The sequence below is a fragment of the Chiloscyllium punctatum genome, chromosome 38 (genome assembly GCF_047496795.1).
Source record: "Chiloscyllium punctatum isolate Juve2018m chromosome 38, sChiPun1.3, whole genome shotgun sequence".
In the NCBI taxonomy this organism is placed as follows: domain Eukaryota; kingdom Metazoa; phylum Chordata; class Chondrichthyes; order Orectolobiformes; family Hemiscylliidae; genus Chiloscyllium; species Chiloscyllium punctatum.
Genome location: NC_092776.1, coordinates 16,126,119 through 16,149,345, shown reverse-complemented (window position 1 = coordinate 16,149,345; position 23,227 = coordinate 16,126,119). Strand labels below are relative to the sequence as shown.

The following is a 23,227-nucleotide window of genomic DNA, read 5'->3' as shown; positions in this document are numbered from 1 at the left end:
TCCAAGGGAATGTTGTGGTGTTTACTGTGTCTGCATCTCTGTGCTGTCTGCCCCATAAAGCACAACACCTACTGGAGCAACAACACCTTATCTTCCACCTGGGCACCCTACAGTCCTGAGGACGCGACACTGAGTTCTCCAATTTCAAACAACCTCCTTCATCGTACCCTTTCCCAGCCCCTATCCCTCCATCCCACTGCTCCCCGCCACCCAGCCGGATTCCTTCCCCCCATTGATCAACCAGACAGTGCCCTCTAACCCAGGAGAAAGTGAGGACTGCAGATGCTGGAGATCAGAGCTGAAAATGTGATGCTGGAAAAGCACAGCAGGACAGGCAGCATCCAAGGAGCAGGAGGATCGACGTGTCGGGCCTGAGCCCTTCTTCAGGAATGAGGAAAGTCCTCTACCTGCCTTCACCAACCCCCACTCCACCACCCTGCCATCCCCTTTACGTGCAGCCTCCCCACACCCAACCCCCCAGTTCTGAAGAAGGGTCACACCCAATATGTCGACTTCTCCCCCTCCTGATGCTGCCTGGCTTGCTGTGGTCTTCCAGCCTCCTGCCTGTCTACTTTGGATTCCAGCATCTGCAGTTTTTTTGAGTCTCTAACCATGTTTCCAGCAACAGCAGTGACAAAGTGACAATGAGCTCCCCGGGTGGGTGGGGAGCTCGGCTAACACACCGTGGCTTTCTTGGCTGTCTGCAGACGCAGTCAGGGTTTCGCCAGTGTTTGCACTGCGCGGCTTGCAGAGAGCTGCAAGGATCGAGTCGAGTCACGGCGCCTCATAAATTCCACTGTCAACCTGACCCCAGCATTGACGCAGCTCGGAAGAACTCGCTCGATGAGTCAGAGCGAACGGGGTGGTTTCCAGATTGTTGGTCTCCTCGAGGTCTCCCTGCTGCTGCGTCTCGCTCTTTCGCTTCCAATCACTTGCTCCAGAATCATTTATCTAGCGCCGGCTGCAAGTGCCTTCATGGCTAATGAACCGCTTGGGCGGTGCAGTCATTGCTTTCATCTCTGCAACGTGATGGACAATGTATGCACAGCAAGATCCAACAAACAGCAATGCGGTTAATGACCAGAGAAGCTGCTTTTTGTGATGTTGATCGAGGGACAATTATTGGCCAGGACATTGTGGACGACTTCCCTGCATTTCTGCGAAGCAGTGGCCATGGGACTTTTGATATTGGCAGTTGCCACTTGGATTGAGTGTGTCTCGACCAAGAGAAACGCCTACTGCAGACGGCCAATATATTTGTGTTGAGTTAAAAAGGCTTTCCCTCAAGATGATTGTCATTCGAGACGGTGTGATAGAAGATTAACCACTCACTACGTTGCTGTGGGGTGGGGTAATGTTGTACTAGCATTCCAGAAACCAGGCACCTCCCAGAACACAGCCATAGGTTGGTGTCCAGCCACTGGACTGGCCATCTACTGCAGCACCTCCCACTACAGCAGCAACATCATCCACATTCAGAAAGCTTTCAAAAATACAGGACAATGGTGCAGACCAATCCTGGCGTCTGAGTTCAACTCTCAGATACAAGTTTGAATGTAGGATCAGTGCCTGATGAGGTGATGGAAGCAGTTGCAACATTGATTATAAACGGGGAAATTAATAACCACTAGGAAAATAAAACACTGAGGAGCAAGCCAGGGGTGTGTACAATTCTTTGGAAAGCTCTTTCAGTGAATTTGAACAGGCAAGTTCACTGAAAGGTCGCGTTTTGGAGAATCTGACAGGTCAGAAGGCTGCTGAGATTTCGAGCAAACATGGAAGTTTTAAAAGTCTGATTTGGATTGGTATGGCTGTGAAGATTAACAACCGATTTAGTAATTTAAGGCGACCCAGTGTGAATGGGGTTCTCTGGGCCATAAGTCAGACTGTGTGGGCGATGGTCTGAGTTGGATGGTCACAGTCACAATTTGTCTTGCACTTGCAGACTGAGAGGTCACATCTTCTCCTCCAGCCGGTCCTGGGGGCTGACCCACTGGCACTTCACCACTCGGCTCAGTCAGAAGAGTTGGGACTATTGTCAGTTTGTAAAGGGAGGGCTCCCAGATTTCACGCGAGTGTCTGAGTTTCTGCTGAGGTTCTGTGTCAGTGCGAGTCAGCTGTTAGCCGGTGGTGTTCTCTGAGTAGGCAGTTTTCTGTGTGGGACATCAGGAGGTTTTTCTCTCTCTGGAAGTCACGTGAGTTTCAATGTTCCAGAAATAATCCTTGTGTCCTCCTGGAGATGATGTGTGCCCTGGCCAGCTCCTGAGTCAGGATGAGTGGTAGATGTCTGCTGCTGAGCAGAGCAGGACGAGTGAAGTAATAATTTCATTCCAGTGAAGCCTCCAATTCAGGGGCCAAGGGTACATCTGGTAGGAGGGGGATATTTGATGGGAGGGCTGTTTTAGTGGGGAACAGGGTGTTTCGAAAGTTTTGGATGGAAAGAGACATTTGGGGATCTGGAGAATAGGATGTTTTGGGGAGAATGGGACGTTCGGGGGAGCAGGATGTTTAGGTTGTTATGGGAGGAGTGGGATAAGGTTCACTTGGCCCCTGTTTTCCTTTCCTGTGTGACTTTATAATATGAATCAAAATTTGGTGCAATATTCAAAACCAGATACACAAAAGAATCAAAAAGGCTAATCGCATGTCAGGGCCTCATCTGGAGTATCTGTGAGGCCCTGACTCTATCTGTGAAAATATTGGTCCCCCAAGATGACGTCAGGATTGGCTAGCCCACTACTCACTGACACCTGTACTCCAATGCCAGTTTTTTACCCTATTGCTGCCCCTAATCCAGACTTCAGAACTTGTCTGAATCCCACAATAGAATTCCACAAAGGGGATTGCCTGATAAATGGGAAGGCATATGAATCATTGTTGATTCATGTGAGTGAATCAAACCTTAATTTCATTCCAAACATTCCTGTGTCGTTAATTCGAATGCCACATTTCTCTATTGAGGACAAATGTTGACAAGATGAAATCATAGCCGAGTTAGTCAGAAATGGCACAGTGTTATTTCCAGAAACAGGAGCAATCTAAATTAGTAAATGATTCAGGGAAACAGCTGAAACACAAACCAGGAAATGCCATCAAAGTGAAAGATTGTTTCTCTCTCACAGATAAGTATTACTAGCATTTTTTTTTTGTTTTCCAGTTAATAATTTCCAGTATTAGCAACTTTCTGTTTTATCATCAATGTTGATGACCCCTTATTTATTTAATAACCGCCGCTACTCTCCCCACCCCACACCCTTGCCAGCCCTGGGGAGGGGGGGGGGGGGTTCCCAGGTGGAGGGTTTGCAAAGGGCTATAGCAGGAGTGAGGGGGTCAGCGGGGGTCTGAAAGGCACAGCTTATCAGTGGTGTTATTGGTTGGCGTCTAGAGTTAGAGCAGGAAAGTAGTGTTGCAGCATAAAGTCGGTTACAGTTGCTACACCACAGAAATAGTCAGTGGAAGCTACCGCAAGATATGCTTCCTTTCCACGTCTGCTTCCACAAGACTTCCTGAAAGTGTTCAGTGGAGAACAGCATGAATTGTACAGAATTTGCAAAACAACTGGGTCGAGGATGTGAGAATTTTGTTTGTATGCAGCATGTTCTGTTGGCCTGGAATAAACTGCAAGAGCAGTGGAAGCAGGTTCAATAGTAACTCGAAAATGAAAGGTTTGGAGGGCTAAGTGGAACAACAGTTGGGGGAGTGCAATTGGCAGAACAGCTCTAATGAGAAACCAGCACAGACACAAGGGGCAGAACACTCTCATTCTGTGCCATACTGTTCCTGTCATTTTCTAAATTGTTAACAAATTTCAACAAATGTTTTGTTGCATCTCTCCTTTCAGTCAGTTGGGGAATCTATAAGTGAAGTTGACTCCATGTTCACACTTGATTTCCATAAGCAGGACTATATTCCTCCCTCAGGGGAGAATCTAGAACGAGGGTCGTGGTTTCAAAATAAGGAGGCTCCCATTTCAGATGGAGGTGAGGAGGGATTTGTTCTCTGAGGGGCTTGTTAATGGTTAGAATTCTCCCTGCTGCAAACATTTAAGGCTGGGTTAGACACATTTTCACCTACAAGGGAGCCATAAGTTATTGAAGACTAGGAATGTGGAGTTGAAGCAATAATCAGATCAGCCATGATTCTATTCAGTGGTAGAGGAGGCTCGAGGGGCCAAATGGCCTATTCCTGCTCTTATTTCTTACATTGTTATTTTGGCCTTGTCTGTTAGACACTGAGCAAACTGAGCAACTTAAAGTAGCATGCAGAATGAACTCAAAATTTCTTAGGTGAAGAAAGAGTTAAGAGATTTGCTCTATGATTTCGCAGGCTGTGACTTAACAAGGAACTCCCATCAATTGCAGCCAATATATAGAGCTTCCTGTCTCCAAGAACCATTCAATTCCTGATCCGTGTGAAGGAGCTCCCTCACCCGCTAAGAAATAACCATGAATGGACTGAGCAAGTGAGTGCTTTGGTGTAACATTGGAGCTTTTTCTGGATAAGGGGTGGTGGGTGACGGGGGTAGGGGGGGTTGTCACTGGCGGGGTATGGTGGTTTATATTGTCTGTGTGATAGCTGCAGTGTTTCTGTCTTTGTTTACAATCCTAGACACTGGCGGTGAGTTTGTACTGAATGTAATAACTGCAAATAAACTACCTGAGTTTCTCAGATTAAAGCTGGAGTGTTTTAGAGCTCAGGTAGACCTGGGATCGCGGGTAGACCTGGGATCGTGGGTAGACCTGGGATCGCGGGTAGACCTGGGATCTCAAGTAGACTGGGATCTCATACAGACTGGGAGCTAACTAGACGCTTATGTTGTGGAAAAGTGCTGAGCATGTTTTAAGGTTGGCTCAATTTCTTGTTGTTCGAACATTAATATGGTGTACGAGTAGGGAAAGAAGGAGAGCCCTTCAGAGAGTGTTGGGTTGGATTCAGGATGAGTGAGGGTCAGAGGGTATTCCCAAGGTCAGGGGTTGGTCACAGTCAGGGAGTGCTCACAGGGCTGGCACGGTCCTTAGGTGATGGTGAGTGGTCATTGTTTCATGGGGTTGGATCAGCAACTGATGAGATGTTTGATCTCTTGTCTTTTTCATGTAAAGTGATGAATATGATTGGTCTGTTGTTGGGAAGGGTGGGGCTGGGCCTGGGTCATGGGAGGTTATATTGGGGATTGGGTTTTAAATGGGGGAAGAAAGTGAGGGTTGGAGCAAATGTCCATTTTAATTCAATTAACTTATGAAAAAGCCAGACTGATAATGAAATCGCTGTTTGGTTGCTGTAAAAACTCACCTAGTTTACTCAAGTCCTTGAATAGCACATGGACGAAGCACTGAGACGGGCAGGGCAGGACATGTACTTTGGGTGAGTTTCATTGTCCAGCACCAAGAGTGACTCAGTGGCAGTGGTACTGACCAAGCTGGTCGGGTCCTAATGGACATTCCTGTTAGACTGGGTCTACGGCAGTTGGTGTCGTAACCAGCAAAAGAGAGAAAAACTTACTTCATCTCATCCTTTAACAATCTGCTGGCTGCAGATGCATCTGTGCGTAACAGTATTGGTAAGAGCGACCACTGCACAGCCCTTGTGGAGACAAAGTCCTGCTTTCACATTGAGAATAACCTCCATTGTGTTGTGTGGCACGATCACTGTGCTAAATGGAACAGGTCTAGCAGCTCAAGACTGGGCATCCATGAGATGCTGTGGGCCAACAGCAGCAGCAGAATTGTACTCCAGTACAATCTGTAACCGCATGGCCTGGCATACTCTCCCCACTCAACCATCAATTATCACCAAAACAGATTTATTTGACTAATATTCAAAATATTAAATTTTAGCCCACTTAGTGGGATTTTGAACATCAGCAGAAACAAACCTTAACTGTCATAAAAAAGACAGTTCAGTCCTTGAGGTGATTAATGTCCCTTATTATGTCATTTGTTCAAACACAAATTAAATCCCTGTTCTCGATGATGGAGAAGCCCAGCATGTCATTGTAAAAGACAAGACTGAAACATTCACAATTTACGGAGTAGGATAGAATCCTCACAGGGTGGAAACTGGCCTTTTGTCCCAACAAATCCATACTTATCCTCCGAAGAGTAATCCCTCCCAGACCCTATTACTCTACATTTACCCTGACTCGCCTGCACATCACCGAATGCTGCAGGCAATTTAGCATGGCCAATTCACCTAACTTACACATCTTTGGAATGTGAGAGTAAGCCAGAGCACCCAGAGGAAACGACACGCAAATACAGGAAGAACGTGCTAACTCCACACAGTTGCCCGAGGCTGGGATCAAACCTGGGTCCCTAGCACTGTGAGACAGCAGTGCTAATCACTGAGCCACCATGCCACCCCAATGGGTGGTATATCTCAGCCTCTCCCAGATGTCTCCAGCATCATAGACACCAGTGTTCAGCCAACTTGATTCACTCCACATACTATCAAACAAACAGCTAAAGGCACTGGATATTGCAAATGCAATGTGCCCTGACAATAGTCTAGCAATCATACTGAAGATTGGTAATCCAGAACCAGTTGCACCCCTAGCCAATTTGGTCCATTACAGTTACAACACTGGCACGTACCCAACAATGTGGAAAATTGCCCAGATATACCCTGTACACAAACAGCAGGACAAAGCCAACCCAGCCAATTATTGTCCTATCAGTCTCATCAACAAAGTGATGGAATATTCCATCAACTCTGCTATCAGGCAGCACTTACTCAGCAGTCACCAGGTGTGGGCAATACATACACCACAATCCATGAATGAATGAGAAAATTGTCACTTGGCAGGTTTCTAAATGCTGTGGTTGAGTGTGTAGGTTTGAAGCTGGATTATTCAGGACATTCCGGAATGAATAGGGGCTGGTGGAATTCTCATACAGTCTTGGGAACATGCCAATGGAACCTGAGCATCGAATGGATGGTATTTCAGTAAGTGACAGGAGCGGTCAGACAACTGTGGGCTTTGAGCTATAGGGAGAGGCTGAATACACTGGGGGCTATTTCCCCTGGAGTGTCAGAGGCTGAGGGGTGACCTTATCGAGGTTTGTAAAATTATGAGGGACATAGATAGAGTGAATTGTCAAGGTCTTTTCCTGGGTTAGGGGACTCCAAAACTAGATGGCATAGGTTTAAGGTGAGAGGGGCAAGATTTAAAAGGGACCTAATTGGCAACCTTTTCATGCAAAGGGTGGTGTGTGTATGGAATGAGCCATCAGAGAAGTGGTGGAGGCTGGTACAATTATAATATTTAAAAGGCACCTGGATGGATATATGAATAGGAAAGATTTAGAGGGATATGGGCCAAATGTTAGCAAATGGGACGAGTTTTATTTAGGATATGTGGTGGGCATGGATGTGTTGGACCAAAAGATCTGTTTCCATGCTCTACAGCTCTGTGTCATGAGGAAAATCAGTCTCTTCTCTTTAATTTCCCAGGACTGAAGCTCTGAATGACAGACCAGTGATCGGTGAGTGATCCCAATATCTTCTTGCTGAGGAACAGGCTGCTGCAGGTATTGGGTGACCTGAAGTAACAGATTCCACTGAGGGCCTCCTCATCACCCAGCCAGGGAGAGGGGGAGAGAGAACAGTTGAGAGACATGGAGAATGAGATAAATCAATAGAAAAAGACAGCTAGTGGGACAGAATGTGATGGTTGAGGCTAACACAGAGAGATGCACCAATACAACGACAGTTAATGTTTCTATAGAACCTTTAATGTAAAGAAATGCCTCAATGTGCTGCACAGCAGCAGTTATAAAACACAATATGACGATGGCAACATAAGGAGATATTAGGTCAGATAACCAAAACATAGTGAAAGAGATTAGTTTTAGGTGGCACGGTGGCACAGTGGTTAGCACTGCTGCCTCACAGCGCCAGAGACCCGGGTTCAATTCCCGCCACGGCAACTCTCTGTGTGGAGTTTGCACATTCTCCCAGTGTCTGCGTGGGTTTCCTCCGGGTGCTCTGGTTTCCTCCCACACTCCAAAGATGTGCAGGTCAGGTGAATTGGCCATGCTAAATTGCCCGTAGTATTAGGTAAGGGGTAGATGTAGGGGTATGGGTGGGTTGCGCTTCGGCGGGGTGGTGTGGACTTGTTGGGTCGAAGGGCCTGTTTCCACACTGTAAGTAATCTAATCTTTTAAAGAGAACCTTTCAGGAGAAGTGTGAGGGGGAGAGGTGTAGGAAAGGATATCCAGACCCTGAGGCCTAAGCAACTAAAGGCACAGCCACCAATGGTGTCATGATCCAAACTGGAAATGCAGAGGAGCCCAGGATTAGAGGAGTGCAGTGTTGTGGATAAACTATCTTTAATTTGGCTACTTATTACAAAATTTCACAGACACACAAATCCTGAAACAATTATTTAAACTTTATTGCTTGTAGCAACCAAGCTAAGACCCCATGAGTAGCTATGATTCCAACCAATAGTGTCTGCCTCTGGATGTGTCCAGAGTTCAATCCTTGTGCTGTGCTGTTCTCCAGAGTTCTGCTCCGGAGAAATCCTGGCGACAGATTCTTATAAAGTTTTACATCCTTCAGGTTTGTGATGTGACATTATTGATGATCCTTTAGATTCTTTTCTGCACAATATTGGCTACTCCTCTGGAACCACCAAGTTTACAGTTTGTTTTCTTATTAAAGGTGGACTCTTTGTTCCTTGTTACTTTTGGCATTGACTGTCTATTCGAAGAGTCGAAAAGTGTGGCGCTCGGAAAAACACAGCAGGTCAGTCAGCATCCGAGGAGCAGAAGAATCAGCGTTTCAGGCATAAGCCCTTCATCAGGAATGTTATGCCCAAAATGTCGACTCTCGTGCTCCTCGGATGTTGCCTGACCTACTGTGCTTTTCGACTCTGATCTCCAGCAGCTGCAGTCCTCACTTTCTCCCAGTTTGTTCAAAATTTCCTTAAAATTTCCTTAAAATCGCTGCATTCCCCCTTGTGGTGTAAACAGTCATTTATCAACCATGTTAAAACAGTTTTGTTTAACAGTTTTGGAGCTTCAACTCTTCTTCTCCCGAACATGGCTAATTGTTTTCAATTCCTGGATGAGTTTGCCCTTGTCCTTTGACAACTTTTTCCAGACAGGTTATTGCACCTTCTTTCAATCTCTGCACAGTTATTAAAGTTCTGAAGTTAACACTGTCACAACAGGTATTTCAGAGGGTTGTGGGCTTGAAGGAGATTATCAGAAATTGGACTGAGACTAGGGAGGAATTTGAAAACAAAGATGAGAATTTTAAATGTTACTGAACAAATGTTGGTCAGCAAGCACAAGGGTGACAAGGAAATGGGATACAAGGCAAGTTAAGACATGTTCATCGAACCCCTACAGTGTGGAAGCAGGCCATTCAACCCATTGAGTCCATACTGACCCTCCAAAGAGCATCTAACCTGCACATCTTTCAACTGTGGGAGGAAATCCATGCAGACATGGGGAGAATATGCAAGCTCTACACAGACAGTTGCCCAAGGGTGGAATCAAGTCCTGGTCCCTAGTGCTGTGAGACAGCAGTGCTAACCACTGAGCCACCATGCTGCCCTGTCGTAGGCCTTGATTTTATTGTGTATAGCATGTGGGAACCCTCAGGAGTGTGTTGGATTAACCAAGTCCAGAATGGGGGTTGGGGGGGGGAGGGGAGAGGCGGCGGTGGTGGGTGGGAGGAGGATGGAATGAGAGTTTCAACAGCAGATGGACTGAGGCAGGGGAGAGTTTTGGTGATGCTACAGCGTTGGAAATAGGAGGTGAAGGTATGAAGTGACATTGAAAGCTCATCTGGGGATCAAATATATAATCAAGATTGCATTCAGATTGGCTTTAAACTCAGACTGTTGCCAGGAAGAGGGATGGACTCAGTCACTAGGGAACGAAATTTGGAATGGATACTGAAAAAGAAAGCTTCAGTTTTCTCGGAAGTTGATGCAGGCTGGATAAGCAGTCTGAAGGTTTCGGCACAACAGGAGAAGTAGAGGAGGTGAAGTAGAGCTGGGAGATGTCATTGTACATGCAAACTCTGACATTGCTTTCAGAACAGTAGTGAGGTACAGGAGGGGGAATTGATCCTTAGGAATGCCAGAGGTAATGATGCGGGAGCAGGAAAACAGACCATTGTAAGGGATTCTCTGCTAGATAAGCATGGAACCAGGTGAGAGCCCTTCCTCCCAGGCTGACAATAGTGGAAAGTGTTGGAGGAGGATGCTATAGTCACTGTGTCAGGAGGGTAGGTCTACCACAGTCACGCAGAATATCATTGCAGAGTTTGATAAAGAGCATTTCAGTACTGTGCCAGAGGCAGAAACCTGACAGGAGGGACCCAAAGATTGAATTCCAGAAAAGATGAGGACAGCAGCATGTTTAAGGGCCTTGATGAGGAATGTGACATCGGAGATGACACACTCAAAGGGTCTGAAGTTGGTTTTGTGAGAACAGGGCGGGTTCGGCAGGTTAAAAGGAGAGAGGGACAACACCTGAGGCGACAGAGCTGTTTACAATCTCGGCAAACATGGGGACTGTAAGGGGAAGTCAGAGGTGATGTGTTTAGTGGGACGAGGATCAAGGGAACATGAGGTGGGTCTAACAGACAAGTTGAGCTCAGAGAAGGAGAGGAGAGGAACACTAGAAAAAGATGTATGTTCAGGGCTGGGTGGTGGGGATGGATAAATCGAAGGGAGTTTGGTCAGGAGGGTCAGTGACAGGGAGGGACGTGGCAGAGACAGGTGATTGGACTGTCTCAGTCTTGGTGACAAAGAAACTTCATGAGGTCTTCACACTTGTTATTGGAGGAGAGACTGGTGGGGTCAGGGTGGGGGGTCAAAAGTCATGGTGGGGTCAGCAATAAGGCTTTTAAGAAGACAGTTTGCTGTCAAGAAAAGAAGCTGGGGTTATCTTTGTAATCCAGGGTGAAACCTGGAATAGTGAGCAGTTTGGGAGGAATAGAGAGCTCGATAATGTTTTATATGGTCATGCCAATGGATGATTAAACTAGTCACAGGCTCCTCCAAATTCACTGTCTTGACCATTCCCAAGTCTTATACCCACGCCACCATTAGGAGCTATATCTTCCATTTCCAAGGTCCCAAGATCTGGACTACCTCCTTACGACTCTTACCCCCCTCTACTTTATATCGCTTCACTCCTAACTGACACTCCTTAAAACTCAACTCTTTCATCAAGGATGGTTGCTCCTACAAAGTCCCTTCTACTATGTTCATGGTGTTAATTGAATGTAAGTTGTTGTTGTTGCCCACAGGGATCTTAGCACAGCACACCGTAGATGAACTGACCGAGGTGGCAAAGACGTACATAGCCATTACCTATGTAAAGTACCTGGAATCAGCGGGGAGCAGAGTGGTTCCCATCAGGTGACACCATTGTCTCCATCACACAGTGAGAAACTGGGTAAAGGGTCAAAAGTTAAAGGTGGGAAGGATTAGTGGGAAAAAGTCGAGATGAATAAGGAGATATCAGTCAGGAGGCAATATAAAAGATCCTGAAGGACTTGGGAGGATGGATACAGAGAGGATGTTTCCTGGGAGAATTTAGAACTGGGGTCACAGTTTAAAGTTAAGAGGTCAACCATTTAAAAATGAGATAAGATAACTTTTTTGTCAGAGAATTATGAGTCTTTGGAACTCTGTTCCTCACGAGGTGGTCAAAGTATAGTCCTTGAATATTGTTAAGGCAGAGGTAGAGAGATTACTGCTAAGAGGCTGAAAGGTTCTCAGGAATAGACAGGAATGCAGATGTGAGGTAACATTTAGCCACGGCATTCAGCACAGCACGCTCGAGGGGCTGAATAGCCTACTCCTGCATTTGTACTTTTGAAACCCTGGCCTTACACATCTGCAGCTTGTGGGAGGGAAGGCAACTGAGGGAAGGAGGAGGAAATGGAATGGTTGAGAAGGGTAATGAGGTGTGAGCAGGGATGGAGAGTCCTACAGAACTGAAACCTTGAGGAAATCAGAAAGAATTACATTTACGTAGGACTTTGCACAGAATTGCGATGGTGCCAAAGGAAGCCATTCACCCACTCTCCAAATGAGCATCATGACTCAGCATTATTCTGTTCCCTTTTCCCCATAACAATCTAACTTATCGACGTAAATAATCATCAAATGACCGAATAAGGACCTCAATTGAACCTGTCTTCAGCACAGTTCCAGCCAGGGCATTCCAGAACCTAACTAGTCACTGTGTGAAAAAAGTTTGTTCACACATCACATTTGCAAATCACTTTAAATCTGTGCTCTCTTGTTTTCAATCCTTTTTTTAACGGGACCATTTTCTTCCTCTGTGTAAACCTATCAAGAATTTGAATAGTTCAATCAGATCCCCACTCAGGCTCGTCTTCTCCAAGGAGAACAGCCCCCAACTTCTCCAATTTATCCTCATAACTGAAATCACTCATCCAGGCATCTATTTTTTGTAAACCTCTTCTGCACTATGTCCAATCCCTTCACATCCTTCCTAAAATGTGACATCCCGAACTGGACAGTACTGGCTGAGCTCACCTGGTATCATACATGTTCTCCATTATCTCCCTGCTCTGGTAATCTATGCACCTATTTGTAAAGCATACAGTATTCTAGTCAAGATTAGAGTGACGCTGGAAAAGCACAGCAGGTCAGGCAGCATCCAAGAAACAGGAAAATCGACATTTCGGGCAAAAGCCCGTCATTAGGAATGATGAATTCTCATTCCTGATGAAGGGCTTTTGCCCGGAACGGTGATTTTCCTGCACCTCGGATGCTGCCTGACCTGCTGTGTGTTGACCCTATTCTCCAGCATCTGAAGTACCCACTTCCGCCTAGTTCCATACAGTATCCTCAGCTTAGTAAAGCCGAAGATACCGTATGCTTTATTATTGGCTCTCTCTGCCTGTCCTGCCATTTTTTAAATGCACATATGCACTCAAGTCCCTATTTTACTGCGTCCCCATTAGAGTTATACTCTTACATTAGCTTGCCTTTCCATATTCTTCATAACAAAATGCATCACCTCTCACCTCTCCGCACTGAACCTTATGTTGTCTTCCACTTCCACCAACTGTACGTGTCCTTTTGAAGTTCTGCATTATTCTCCTCACAGTTTACAATCCTTCCAAGTTTTGAATAATCTGCAAGTTTTGAAATTGTGCCCTGTTCACCAAAGACAAGGCTGTTAATATGCAGCAGGAAAGCAAGACCCAAAATAGACTCTGGAGAATTCCACCATAAATTCTTCTCCATCCTGAAAAATATCCATCCACCCTCTGTTCCCTATTCAGGTTGTTACTCTCCCTATAATTGCCGAAGAGCTTGTACAGCGCTGTAATGTTCTATAATTCCATGCGCTGTCACTTTATTCAGGAGTCTGTTGTGTAACTGTATCAACATGCTCATCAACCCTCCATTACATCCAGAAAACACCAGCAAATTAGTCAGACATTGTTCTCCCTTAAGGAATCAATGTTGCCGCTCCTTAATTAACCCACATGTTTCCATGTGACTACTAATTCGATCCCGGATTGTTGTTTTGGGTGTCCACACCATGACTATTGAACTGACTGGTCTGCAATTGCTTGACATACCCTGACAACCAGTGACACCTAGAGGTGCTATTCAGCCAGTGAAAGTTGTGGGAGTGGAGGAACTGGAGAAAGATGGGACCAAGAAAGGAATAAAGGAGCAAATTGTTGGCGATGAAGTGTTAATGGTGATTGGCAAGATGAGGATCGGGTTGTGATTAGAATTAGGGTTATGACCAGGACTAGAGTTGGTGCTCAGTTAGGATTGGATTAGAGTCAGCGTTAGGATCATGGTTGAAGTGCTCAGGTCAGGATTAGGGTCAGATCTAGAATTGGGTTCGGGTCAGGATTAGTGTTAGGGTCAGGGTTCAGGTCAAGGTTAGGGTTGTGGTTGGGTTAGAGTCAGGTTGAGGGTTAGGTTTAGGGTCAGAATTAGGATCAGAGTCAGAATTTTGGCCTGAGTTTGGGCCTTAATGTAGGATCAGGGTTATGATTGGAAGGGGATTGGCCTATGCTGCTAACGGGATGTGTCGGAGTGAAAATGGCTGAGGTTAATTGCCTGTGACAGTTGGTTCTCCCTTATTTCCTGCAGGTTATATCTTACTGAGTCTGAGTACGAGAAAATATTCCATTCAATTAATGGGTAAGCGATTAACTATTTCCCATCTCTTGATCTGCTGTGTACATTGAACTTTGCAAGTGTTGGTTCTTAATGGTTTCGTTGCACTGCCTTGTTATGTTTATCATTTTCAGAGGTCTCTGTGTGGAAAGTACAATTTGATCATTTTGTTTAGTGTGTCGTAATCTTCCTGGTAAATATCAAACTTCCTGCCCTTGCCTTTAGGTGTCATAGATCATAGAAAATTACTGAACAGGAACAGGCCTTTCAGCCCTGTGCTGATCATGATATAATTCTAAACAAATCCCATCTGCCCACACATCATCTATTTCCTTTTAATGCCTACCTGTTCATGCATCTATCCAAGTTCCTCTTAAGCTTGCTATTGGTCTCTGTTTCTATGACCTGTCCTGGCAGTGTGTTCCAGGCACTTACCATCATCCCTGTGTAATACCTTCTACTTATATCTCCTTTGAGTTTACCCCTCCCACCTTACACCTAATCCCCTGTTTTTTGACATTCCACCCTTGGGAAAAGACTCCAACTATCCATCCTCTCCATGTCCCTCATAATTTTATATACTTCTGTCAATCCAAGTTAGTCAAATCCGTCCTTTAGCTCATACACTCCAATTCAGGCAACATCCTGGTTAACCTCTCCAAAGCCTCTACATCCCTTCTATAGTGTGGTGACCAGAACAGCACTCAATGTTCCAAATGGAGCCTAACTAAAGTCTTATACAGTTGCAGCATGACTGGCCCAACCGATGAAGGCAAGTACCCCATGTCCCTTCTTTACCACCTTGTTCACTTGGGAGCTATGGACTTGCACCTCAAGATGCCCGAATGTACATCAATGCTCCAAAGGGTCCTGCCATTAACCGTATACTTTCCTCCTACATTTAACATCCGAAAATATATCACCTCACATTTGCCTGGATTAATCTCCCCCTGTCATTTCTCCATCCAACTTTCCAACTGATCTATATCCTTTGATAATCTTCCACATCTCCAACAATTTTCATGTCATCTACAAATGCACTAATCAGACTGCTTATATTTCTATCCAAAACATTGATATATATTGCAAACAACAGAGGTCCCAGCACTTGGTCACAGTCAGAAAAATATCCCACTACAACTACTGTCTGGTCATCGTTGACCGATGTGCAGTGAAGAATACTGACGCCGGGCAATCTCCCTCTTCATACAGCTTCTCCATTGAACACATGGGAGCATAAGCAATTGAACAAAGTAAATGAGTCCAGGAGGTCTGTTCCCTTCACTCCAAAAACAAACTCCAACTCTTCTGGAGGAGGTGACTGCCTGATGAGTAGAGGTTAAGTAGCATGGGCCAAATGCCCTAAGAGTTTCAAGGAATATTGAGATAAAATTGATTGGAACACGTCGCATCAAGGGAATTTGAACTCTATGCCAGAGAGGTTTGGATGCTCAGTCATTGAATATATTCAAGAGAGAGACAGAAAGCTCTATTGGATATGCAAGGAATTAAGGAATATGGATAAACTGCAGGAAGATTAAGTTGAGGTTGATGTTCAGTCATGACCTCAGTCAATGGTACATAGATTCGATGGGCAGAGTGGCTGACTTCAGCTCCTATTTCTTATGCTTCGACATGAATGAATCAGATCTATTAGCGTAATCATTAATCTCTTTCCTTAGCAAGAATTGGTCTGGTTACTTGTTACAGAGACGGATTAATCATTCGCCTCTGGACAAACCAATAGTGTTGCCAGTTTGTCAGGGGGGTGCTTGAGTTGCAGTGCATGGTAAATTTTCATTTGCTGTATAAGAAACTCATTACTGAGCTCCACACCATACACCAGGCTGACTCCACAGCATACACCAGTCCGACTCCACACCATACACCAGTCTGACACCACACCATTCACCAATCTGACTCCACACCATTCACCAATCTGACTCCACACCATACACCAGGCTGATTCCACACCATACACCAGTCTGACTCCACACCATACACCAGGCTGACTCCACACCATACACCAGGCTGACTCCACACCATACACCAGGCTGACTCCACACCATACACCAGTCTGACACCACACCATACACCAGTCTGACTCCACACCATACACCAGTCTGACTCCACACCATACACCAGTCTGACTCCACACCATACACCAGTCTGACTCCACACCATACACCAGGCTGACTCCACACCATACACCAGTCTGACACCACACCATACACCAGTCTGACTCCACACCATACACCAGTCTGACTCCACACCATACACCAGTCTGACTCCACACCATACACCAGGCTGACTCCACACCATACACCAGGCTGACTCCACACCATACACCAGTCTGACACCACACCATACACCAGTCTGACTCCACACCATACACCAGTCTGACTCCACACCATACACCAGTCTGACTCCACACCATACACCAGTCTGACTCCACACCATACACCAGGCTGACTCCACACCATACACCAGTCCGAAACATTGAGTCAAAATTTCTTCTTGCCCCAGGATCTTACTGCCAGGCGGAGCTGTGGACTTGCAGACATCAGAATATGCCCGAGTCGCTGGCATCTTCTACCGATTGGCACTGAAGGTCTGTAAATGTTCGAACCACGTCAGACAGTTGCAGTAATATTTTGTGGAGGTGTCTGGGACAGATGGGATGAATGACAGGGGTTAGAGTCACCGGATAATCACAGAACAGTAAACATCAGAGGTTTGAACCAGTGGCAAGGAGATTGAGTTTCGACTATCACCGCGTGAAGGGATGGGAACAGAAACCCCAGAGGAGGGGCGCAGTTCTCAGTGAGGGTCATGTTTAAATTCCACTCTCGTGTCAGAGAACTGAATGATGAGAACACAAAGTAATGAGCACAGACTCACCATCTTCCCCTGTTGTGACACTGAGACCAAGACAGAAGGAGGAAACCACCAACTTCCGTCACAAAGTACCATGGAATACTTTACAGCCACTTGAAGCAATTCATCATCTTCTCTGAAAAATAGCATATCTGACAGCACAGCCCTCCCTCAGTACTGACCCTGTGACAGCACAGCCCTCCCTCAGTACTGACCCTGTGACAGCACAGCCCTCCCTCAGTACTGACCCTCTGACAGCACAGCCCTCCCTCAGTATTGACCCTCTGACAGCACAGCCCTCCCTCAGTACTGACCCTCTGACAGCACAGCCCTCCCTCAGTACTGACCCTCTGACAGCACAGCCCTCCCTCAGTACTGACCCTCTGACAGCACAGCCCTCCCTCAGTACTGACCCTCTGACAGCACAGCCCTCCCTCAGTATTGACCCTCTGACAGCACAGCCCTCCCTCAGTATTGACCCTCTGACAGCACAGCCCTCCCTCAGTATTGACCCTCTGACAGCACAGCCCTCCCTCAGTACTGACCCTCTGACAGCACAGCCCTCCCTCAGTACTGACCCTCTGACAGCACAGCCCTCCCTCAGTACTGACCCTCTGACAGCACAGCCTTCCCTCAGTACTGACCCTCTGACAGCACAGCCCTCCCTCAGTACTGATCCTCTGACAGCACAGCCCTCCCTCAGTATTGACCCTCTGACAGCACAGCCCTCCCTCAGTACTGACCCTGTGACAGCACAGCCCTCCCTCAGTACTGACCCTCTGACAGCACAGCACTCCCTCAGTACTGACCCTCCGACAGCACAGCACTCCCTCAGTACTGACCCTCCGACAGCACAGCACTCCCTCAGTACTGACCCTCCGACAGCGCGGCACTCCCTCAGTACTGACCCTCCGACGGTGCAGCACTCCCTCAGTACTGACCCTCTGACAGTGCAGCAATCCCTCAGTACTGACCCTCTGACAGTGCGGCACTCCCTCAGTACTGACCCTCTGACAGTGCAGCACTCCCTCAGTACTGACCCTGTGGCAGTGCAGCACTCCCTCAGTACTGACCCTCCGACAGTGCAGAACTCCCTCAGTACTGACCCTCCGACAGTGCAGCACTCCCTCAGTACTGACCCTCCGACAGTGCAGAACTCCCTCAGTCCTGACCCTGTGGCAGTGTAGTACTCCCTCAGTACTGACCCTCCGACAGTGCAGAACTCCCTCAGCCCTGACCCTGTGGCAGTGTAGCACTCCCTCAGTACTGACCCTCCGACAGTGCGGCACTCCCTCAGTGCTGACACTCCGACAGTGTGGCACTCCCTCAGTACTGACCTTCCGACAGTGCGGCACTCCCTCAGTGCTGACCCTCCGACAGTGCGGCACTCCCTCAGTGCTGACCCTCCGACAGTGCGGCACTGCCTCAGTGCTGACCCTCCGACAGTGCGGCACTCCCTCAGTACTGACCCTCCGACAGTGCGGCACTCCCTCAGTACTGACCTTCCAACAGTGCGGCACTCCCTCAGTACTGACCCTCCGACAGTGCGGCACGACCTCAGTACTGACCCTCTGACAGTGCGGCATTCCCTCAGTACTGACCCTCTGACAGTGCGGCATTCCCTCAGTACTGACCCTCTGACAGTGTGGCATTCCCTCAGTACTGACCCTCTGACAGTGCGGCATTCCCTCAGTACTGACCCTCTGACAGTGCGGCATTCCCTCAGTACTGACCCTCTGACAGTGCGCACTCCCTCAGTACTGACCCTCTGACAGTGCGGCATTCCCTCAGTACTGACCCTCTGACAGTGCGGCACTCCCTCAGTACTGACCCTCTGACAGTGCGGCATTCCCTCAGTACTGACCCTCCGACAGTGCGGCAATGCTTCACGCCATTGAAGTGTCAGTGAAATACCATTTCTGTGAGCACTCTGACATGCTCCCAGCCTCTCACTAAGACACACTGATCTTGTCTTACAGAATGTCTCAGGACTGTGTGCTATTTTCTCTGCAGAGAGTGTAAAGGAGATTGTTTCTGTTTGGTGCAGGCCTGTGACCAAGGTGATTATTTCCCAATCTGGGGAACGTGTATGGGGCAGCAGCAGCTGACAGCTCTGACAGCTGGAGAGGATCTCCTAGTCCGGACTGACAGCTCCAATGTGGCATTAACTCTGGAGTTTACTGAGGGTAAGTGTTACTGTGTTATTGTGTTACTGAGTCAGAGTAAAGCAGCCACTCCATGTTGGTGGTCCCATGCTGACTGGAGGCTGGATGAAAGAAGGGATTGGATGTGAATTCCAACTGGATTTGCAACCCTCCACCTGCACACTCTGCTCCTCCCCCAGTGTGTCCTGAGTCAGAAAGACGGATGTGGATCTGTAATCCAGTTGATCGCAGGACTACTTCAGAATACAGAGGCTATTGGTTACTGTAATTTGTCCTTTCACAATGCCAACCCTCCTATTTCACCATCACACCATCCATCCTTCCTCCTATTTCACCATCACACCATCCATCCTTCCTCCTATTTCACCATCACACCATCCATCCTTCCTCCTATTTCACCATCACACCATCCACTTGTCCACCTCCCTCACCATCACACCATCCACTTGTCCACCTCCGTCACCATCACACCATCCATCCTTCCTCCTATTTCACCATCACACCATCCACTCGTCCTCCTGCCTTACCATCACACCATCCATCCTTCCTCCTCCTGCCTCACCATCACACCATCCAAGCCCCGTTGCGAGTTGGGAAGATTTCATGAACTGTCACTTTGTCACTGTCCTCATTGTGCTCTGATCCAAATGCACAGTCTGATCCCAGACGATACCCATATATTTACTTTTCAGAAGGAAAATCCAGTCGAATGTTTAAAGGGTTTCCCCCAGAGCTGATGGAAGTTTTATCACAGAAACCACTGACTGGAAATTTCCACAAGTTCAGCATCACAGAGCAGGTGAGGGAGAGGTTCTACAGAGTCTTTCAGGGTGTGGGGGGGAGGAGGTGTCATTGGGGACATTGGGGGGTGGAGAGGGGCATGTGGAGAATGGGAAGGGGATGAAAAAGGTGAAGGTATGTCGGGGTCGGGGAGTGAGGGGGATGGAAGGGGGTATGGAGGTCGGGGAGGAGGGAATGAAAGGGGGTGAAGGGGATGAGAGGGGGAGACAATGTGGAGTTCGGTGATATGGGATAAAGATGGCGACGCCGGAGGTGGAAAGCAGGACATGGGGAATGTGTGAGGGGAGTATGGGATTGGGATGGAGGGAAACGTGGGGAATGTGTGAGGGGAGTATGGGATTGGGATGGAGGGAGACGTGGGGAATGTGTGAGGGGAGTATGGGGTGGGGGTGGAGGGAGACGTGGGGAATGTGTGAGGGGAGTATGGGATTGGGATGGAGGGAGACGTGGGGAATTGGGGGGGGGGGTGGATGGAAAAAGGCAATGTTGTCAAATTTATGGCTCACTCCATACCTTCCTCATGGTATCACATTTCCATCCTTTCAATCATATGGTTGTATCATGAAAGTATTGCATTTATATATCACCTGTCTGTGGAGTTTGCACATTCTCCCCGTGTCAGTGTAGATTTCCTCTAGGTGCTCCGGTTTCCTCCCACAGTCCAAAGATGTGCAGATTAGGAGAATTGCTCAAGCTAAATTGTCCATAGTATTAGGTGCATTAGTCAGAAGTAAATATAGGGTTGGGGAACGGGTCTGGGTGGGTTACTCTTCAGAGGATCAGTGTGGATTGTTGGGCCGATGGGCCTGTTTCCACACTGTAGGGATTTTAATTCTGATGTAACCTCAGGGCATTTCAATGCTTCAGGACCAATGAGGTACCTTTCGAAAGAGGGTTACTATTGCACAACAGGAAATTGGTAGACATCCTGTGCACAGTAAGATCCCAGGATCTGTGATAAGAACAGAATCTGTTTTGCTGATCTTGGTTGGGAGATGACTATTGGACAGGACATCAGGGCCAACACTCCCCCAGTACTGACCCTCCCACAGTGCAGCGCTCCCTCACTATTGACCCTCTGACAATGCAGCACTCCCTTAGTACTGACCGTCCAACTATGCAGCGCTCCCTCAGTACTGACCCTCTGACAGTGTAGCACTCCCTCAGTACTGACCCTCTGACAGTGCAGCACTCCCTCAGTACTGACCCTATGACAGTGTGGTACACCCTCTGTTTAGGGTGTAGGTTCGCTCGCTGAGCTGTAGGTTTGATATCCAGACGTTTCATTACCTGGCTAGGTAACATCATCAATGGCGACCTCCAAGTGAAGCGAAGCTGTTGTCTCCTGCTTTCTATTTAGATCTTTCTCCTGGATGGGGTTCCTGGGTTTGTGATGATGTCATTTCCTGTTCATTTTCTGAGGGTTTGATAGATGGCATCTAGATCTATGTGTTTGTTTATGGCGTTGTGGTTGGAGTGGCAGGCCTCTAGGAATTCTCTGGCATGTCTTTGCTTAGCCTGTCCCAGGATAGATGTGTTGTCCCAGTCGAAATGGTGGGTTTTTTCATCCATGTGTAGGTCTACGAGGGAGAGAGGGTCATGTCTTTTTGTGGCTAGCTGGTGTTCGTGTATCCTGGTGGTTAACTTTCTTCCTGTTTGTCCTACGTAGTGTTTGTGGTAATCTTTGCATGGAATTTTGTAGATGACGTTGGTTTTGTCCATGGGTTGTACTGGGTCTTTCAAGTTTGTTAGTTTTTGTTTGAGAGGGTTGGTGGGTTTGTGTGCTACTAGGATTCCGAGGGGTCTTAGTAATCTGGCTGTCATTTCTGAAACTTCTTTGATGTATGGTATGGTGGTTAGGGTTTCTGGCTGTGTTAGGTCTGCTTGTCGTGGTTTGTTCTTGAGGAATCTGCGCACTGTATTTTTTGAGTATCCGTTCTTCTTGAATACGTTGTATAGGTGGTTCTCCTCTGTTTTCCGAAGTTCGTCTGTGCTGCAGTGTGTGGTGGCTTGTTGGAATAGTGTTCTGATATGGCTTTGTTTGTGTGTGTTGGGATGTTGGTGGTGTAGTTAAGTATTTGTTCAGTGTTTGTTGGTTTTCTGTATACGCAGGTTTGTAGTTCTCCGTTGTCCTTTCTTTCGACTGTGACGTCCAGGAATGCGAGTTTGTTGTCGGTTTCTTCCTCCTTGGTGAACTTTACGCCTGTGAGGGTGTTGTTGATGATGTTAAATGTCTCTTCTATCTTGTTTCGTTTTGTGATGACAAAGGTGTCAGCTACGTAGCGGACCCAGATTTTTGGTTTGATGGTTGGTAGGGCTGTTTGTTCTAGTCTTTGCATTACCGCTTCCGCTAGACCCGACCCCACAACTAGGAAACAAAATTACATATCTCCTAAGAAAATTACACAATTCCGGACAATTAAACAAGATGGAATTCCAGAAAATGAAACCTGACGGGACCAACACCCCATGATTCTATGGACTACCAAAAATCCATAAACCAGGAGCCCCCCTCAGACCTATAGTCTCACTACCCAGAACACCAACTTACAGACTGGCCAAAGAACTACACGCAAGACTGAAGTACCTAGTAGAAGAGTCATAGCATTCCATCCACTCCACCCAGGAATTCCTAAAAATCATCAAAAACACCAAAATAGAGGAAGATGAAGCAATGATCTCATTCGACATAACAGCACTGTTCACCTCCATCAACATCGACCTGGAAAAGGAAACACTCGCCACACTTTTAGAAGGGACCATCACACAAACACCCCAACCACCATCAATCACATTACCAGCGAAAACATTATGAAGCTAGTGGACCTGTGCCTCATCACCCACTTCACCTTCAACAACATAGTCTACAAACAAACCAATGGCACACCCATGGGATCTCCAATATCAGGATTCATAGCAGAAGCGGTAATGCAAAGACTAGAACAAACAGCCCTACCAAAAATCTGGGTCCGCTACGTAGATGACACCTTTGTCATCACAAAACGAAACAAGATAGAAGAGACATTTAACATCATCAACAACACCCTCACAGGCGTAAAGTTCACCAAGGAGGAAGAAACCGACAACAAACTTGCATTCCTGGAAGTCCCAGTCGAAAGAAAGGACAACGGAGAACTACAAACCTGCGTATACAGAAAACCGACAAACACTGAACAAATACTTAACTACACCAGCAACCATCCCAACACACACAAACAAAGCTGTATCAGAACACTATTCC

The 23,227-nt window shown here is 47.0% G+C and overlaps 1 protein-coding gene across 9 annotated transcripts in view; it reads left to right on the top strand.

Annotated features, from left to right (window-relative positions):
• The window catches only part of LOC140463390 (gamma-glutamyl hydrolase-like), a 55,612-nt gene that overhangs the window by 25,673 nt on the left and 6,712 nt on the right, over positions 1-23,227 (top strand). For 4 of the 9 annotated variants that reach the window (XM_072557266.1, XM_072557263.1, XM_072557267.1 and 1 more), the window contains 7 exons: positions 4,327-4,462; positions 7,450-7,481; positions 11,269-11,380; positions 14,117-14,167; positions 16,670-16,754; positions 19,068-19,206; positions 19,878-19,984. In XM_072557266.1, the coding sequence (XP_072413367.1) occupies positions 4,446-4,462; positions 7,450-7,481; positions 11,269-11,380; positions 14,117-14,167; positions 16,670-16,754; positions 19,068-19,206; positions 19,878-19,984 (543 nt within the window). In that variant the 5' untranslated portion in view covers positions 4,327-4,445. Of the gene's footprint in view, positions 1-848; positions 1,578-3,478; positions 3,587-4,326; positions 4,463-7,449; positions 7,482-11,268; positions 11,381-14,116; positions 14,168-16,669; positions 16,755-19,067; positions 19,207-19,877; positions 19,985-23,227 lie in introns of those variants that run through there. The other 5 variants (XM_072557264.1, XM_072557262.1, XM_072557265.1 and 2 more) reach the window with 5 other exon arrangements.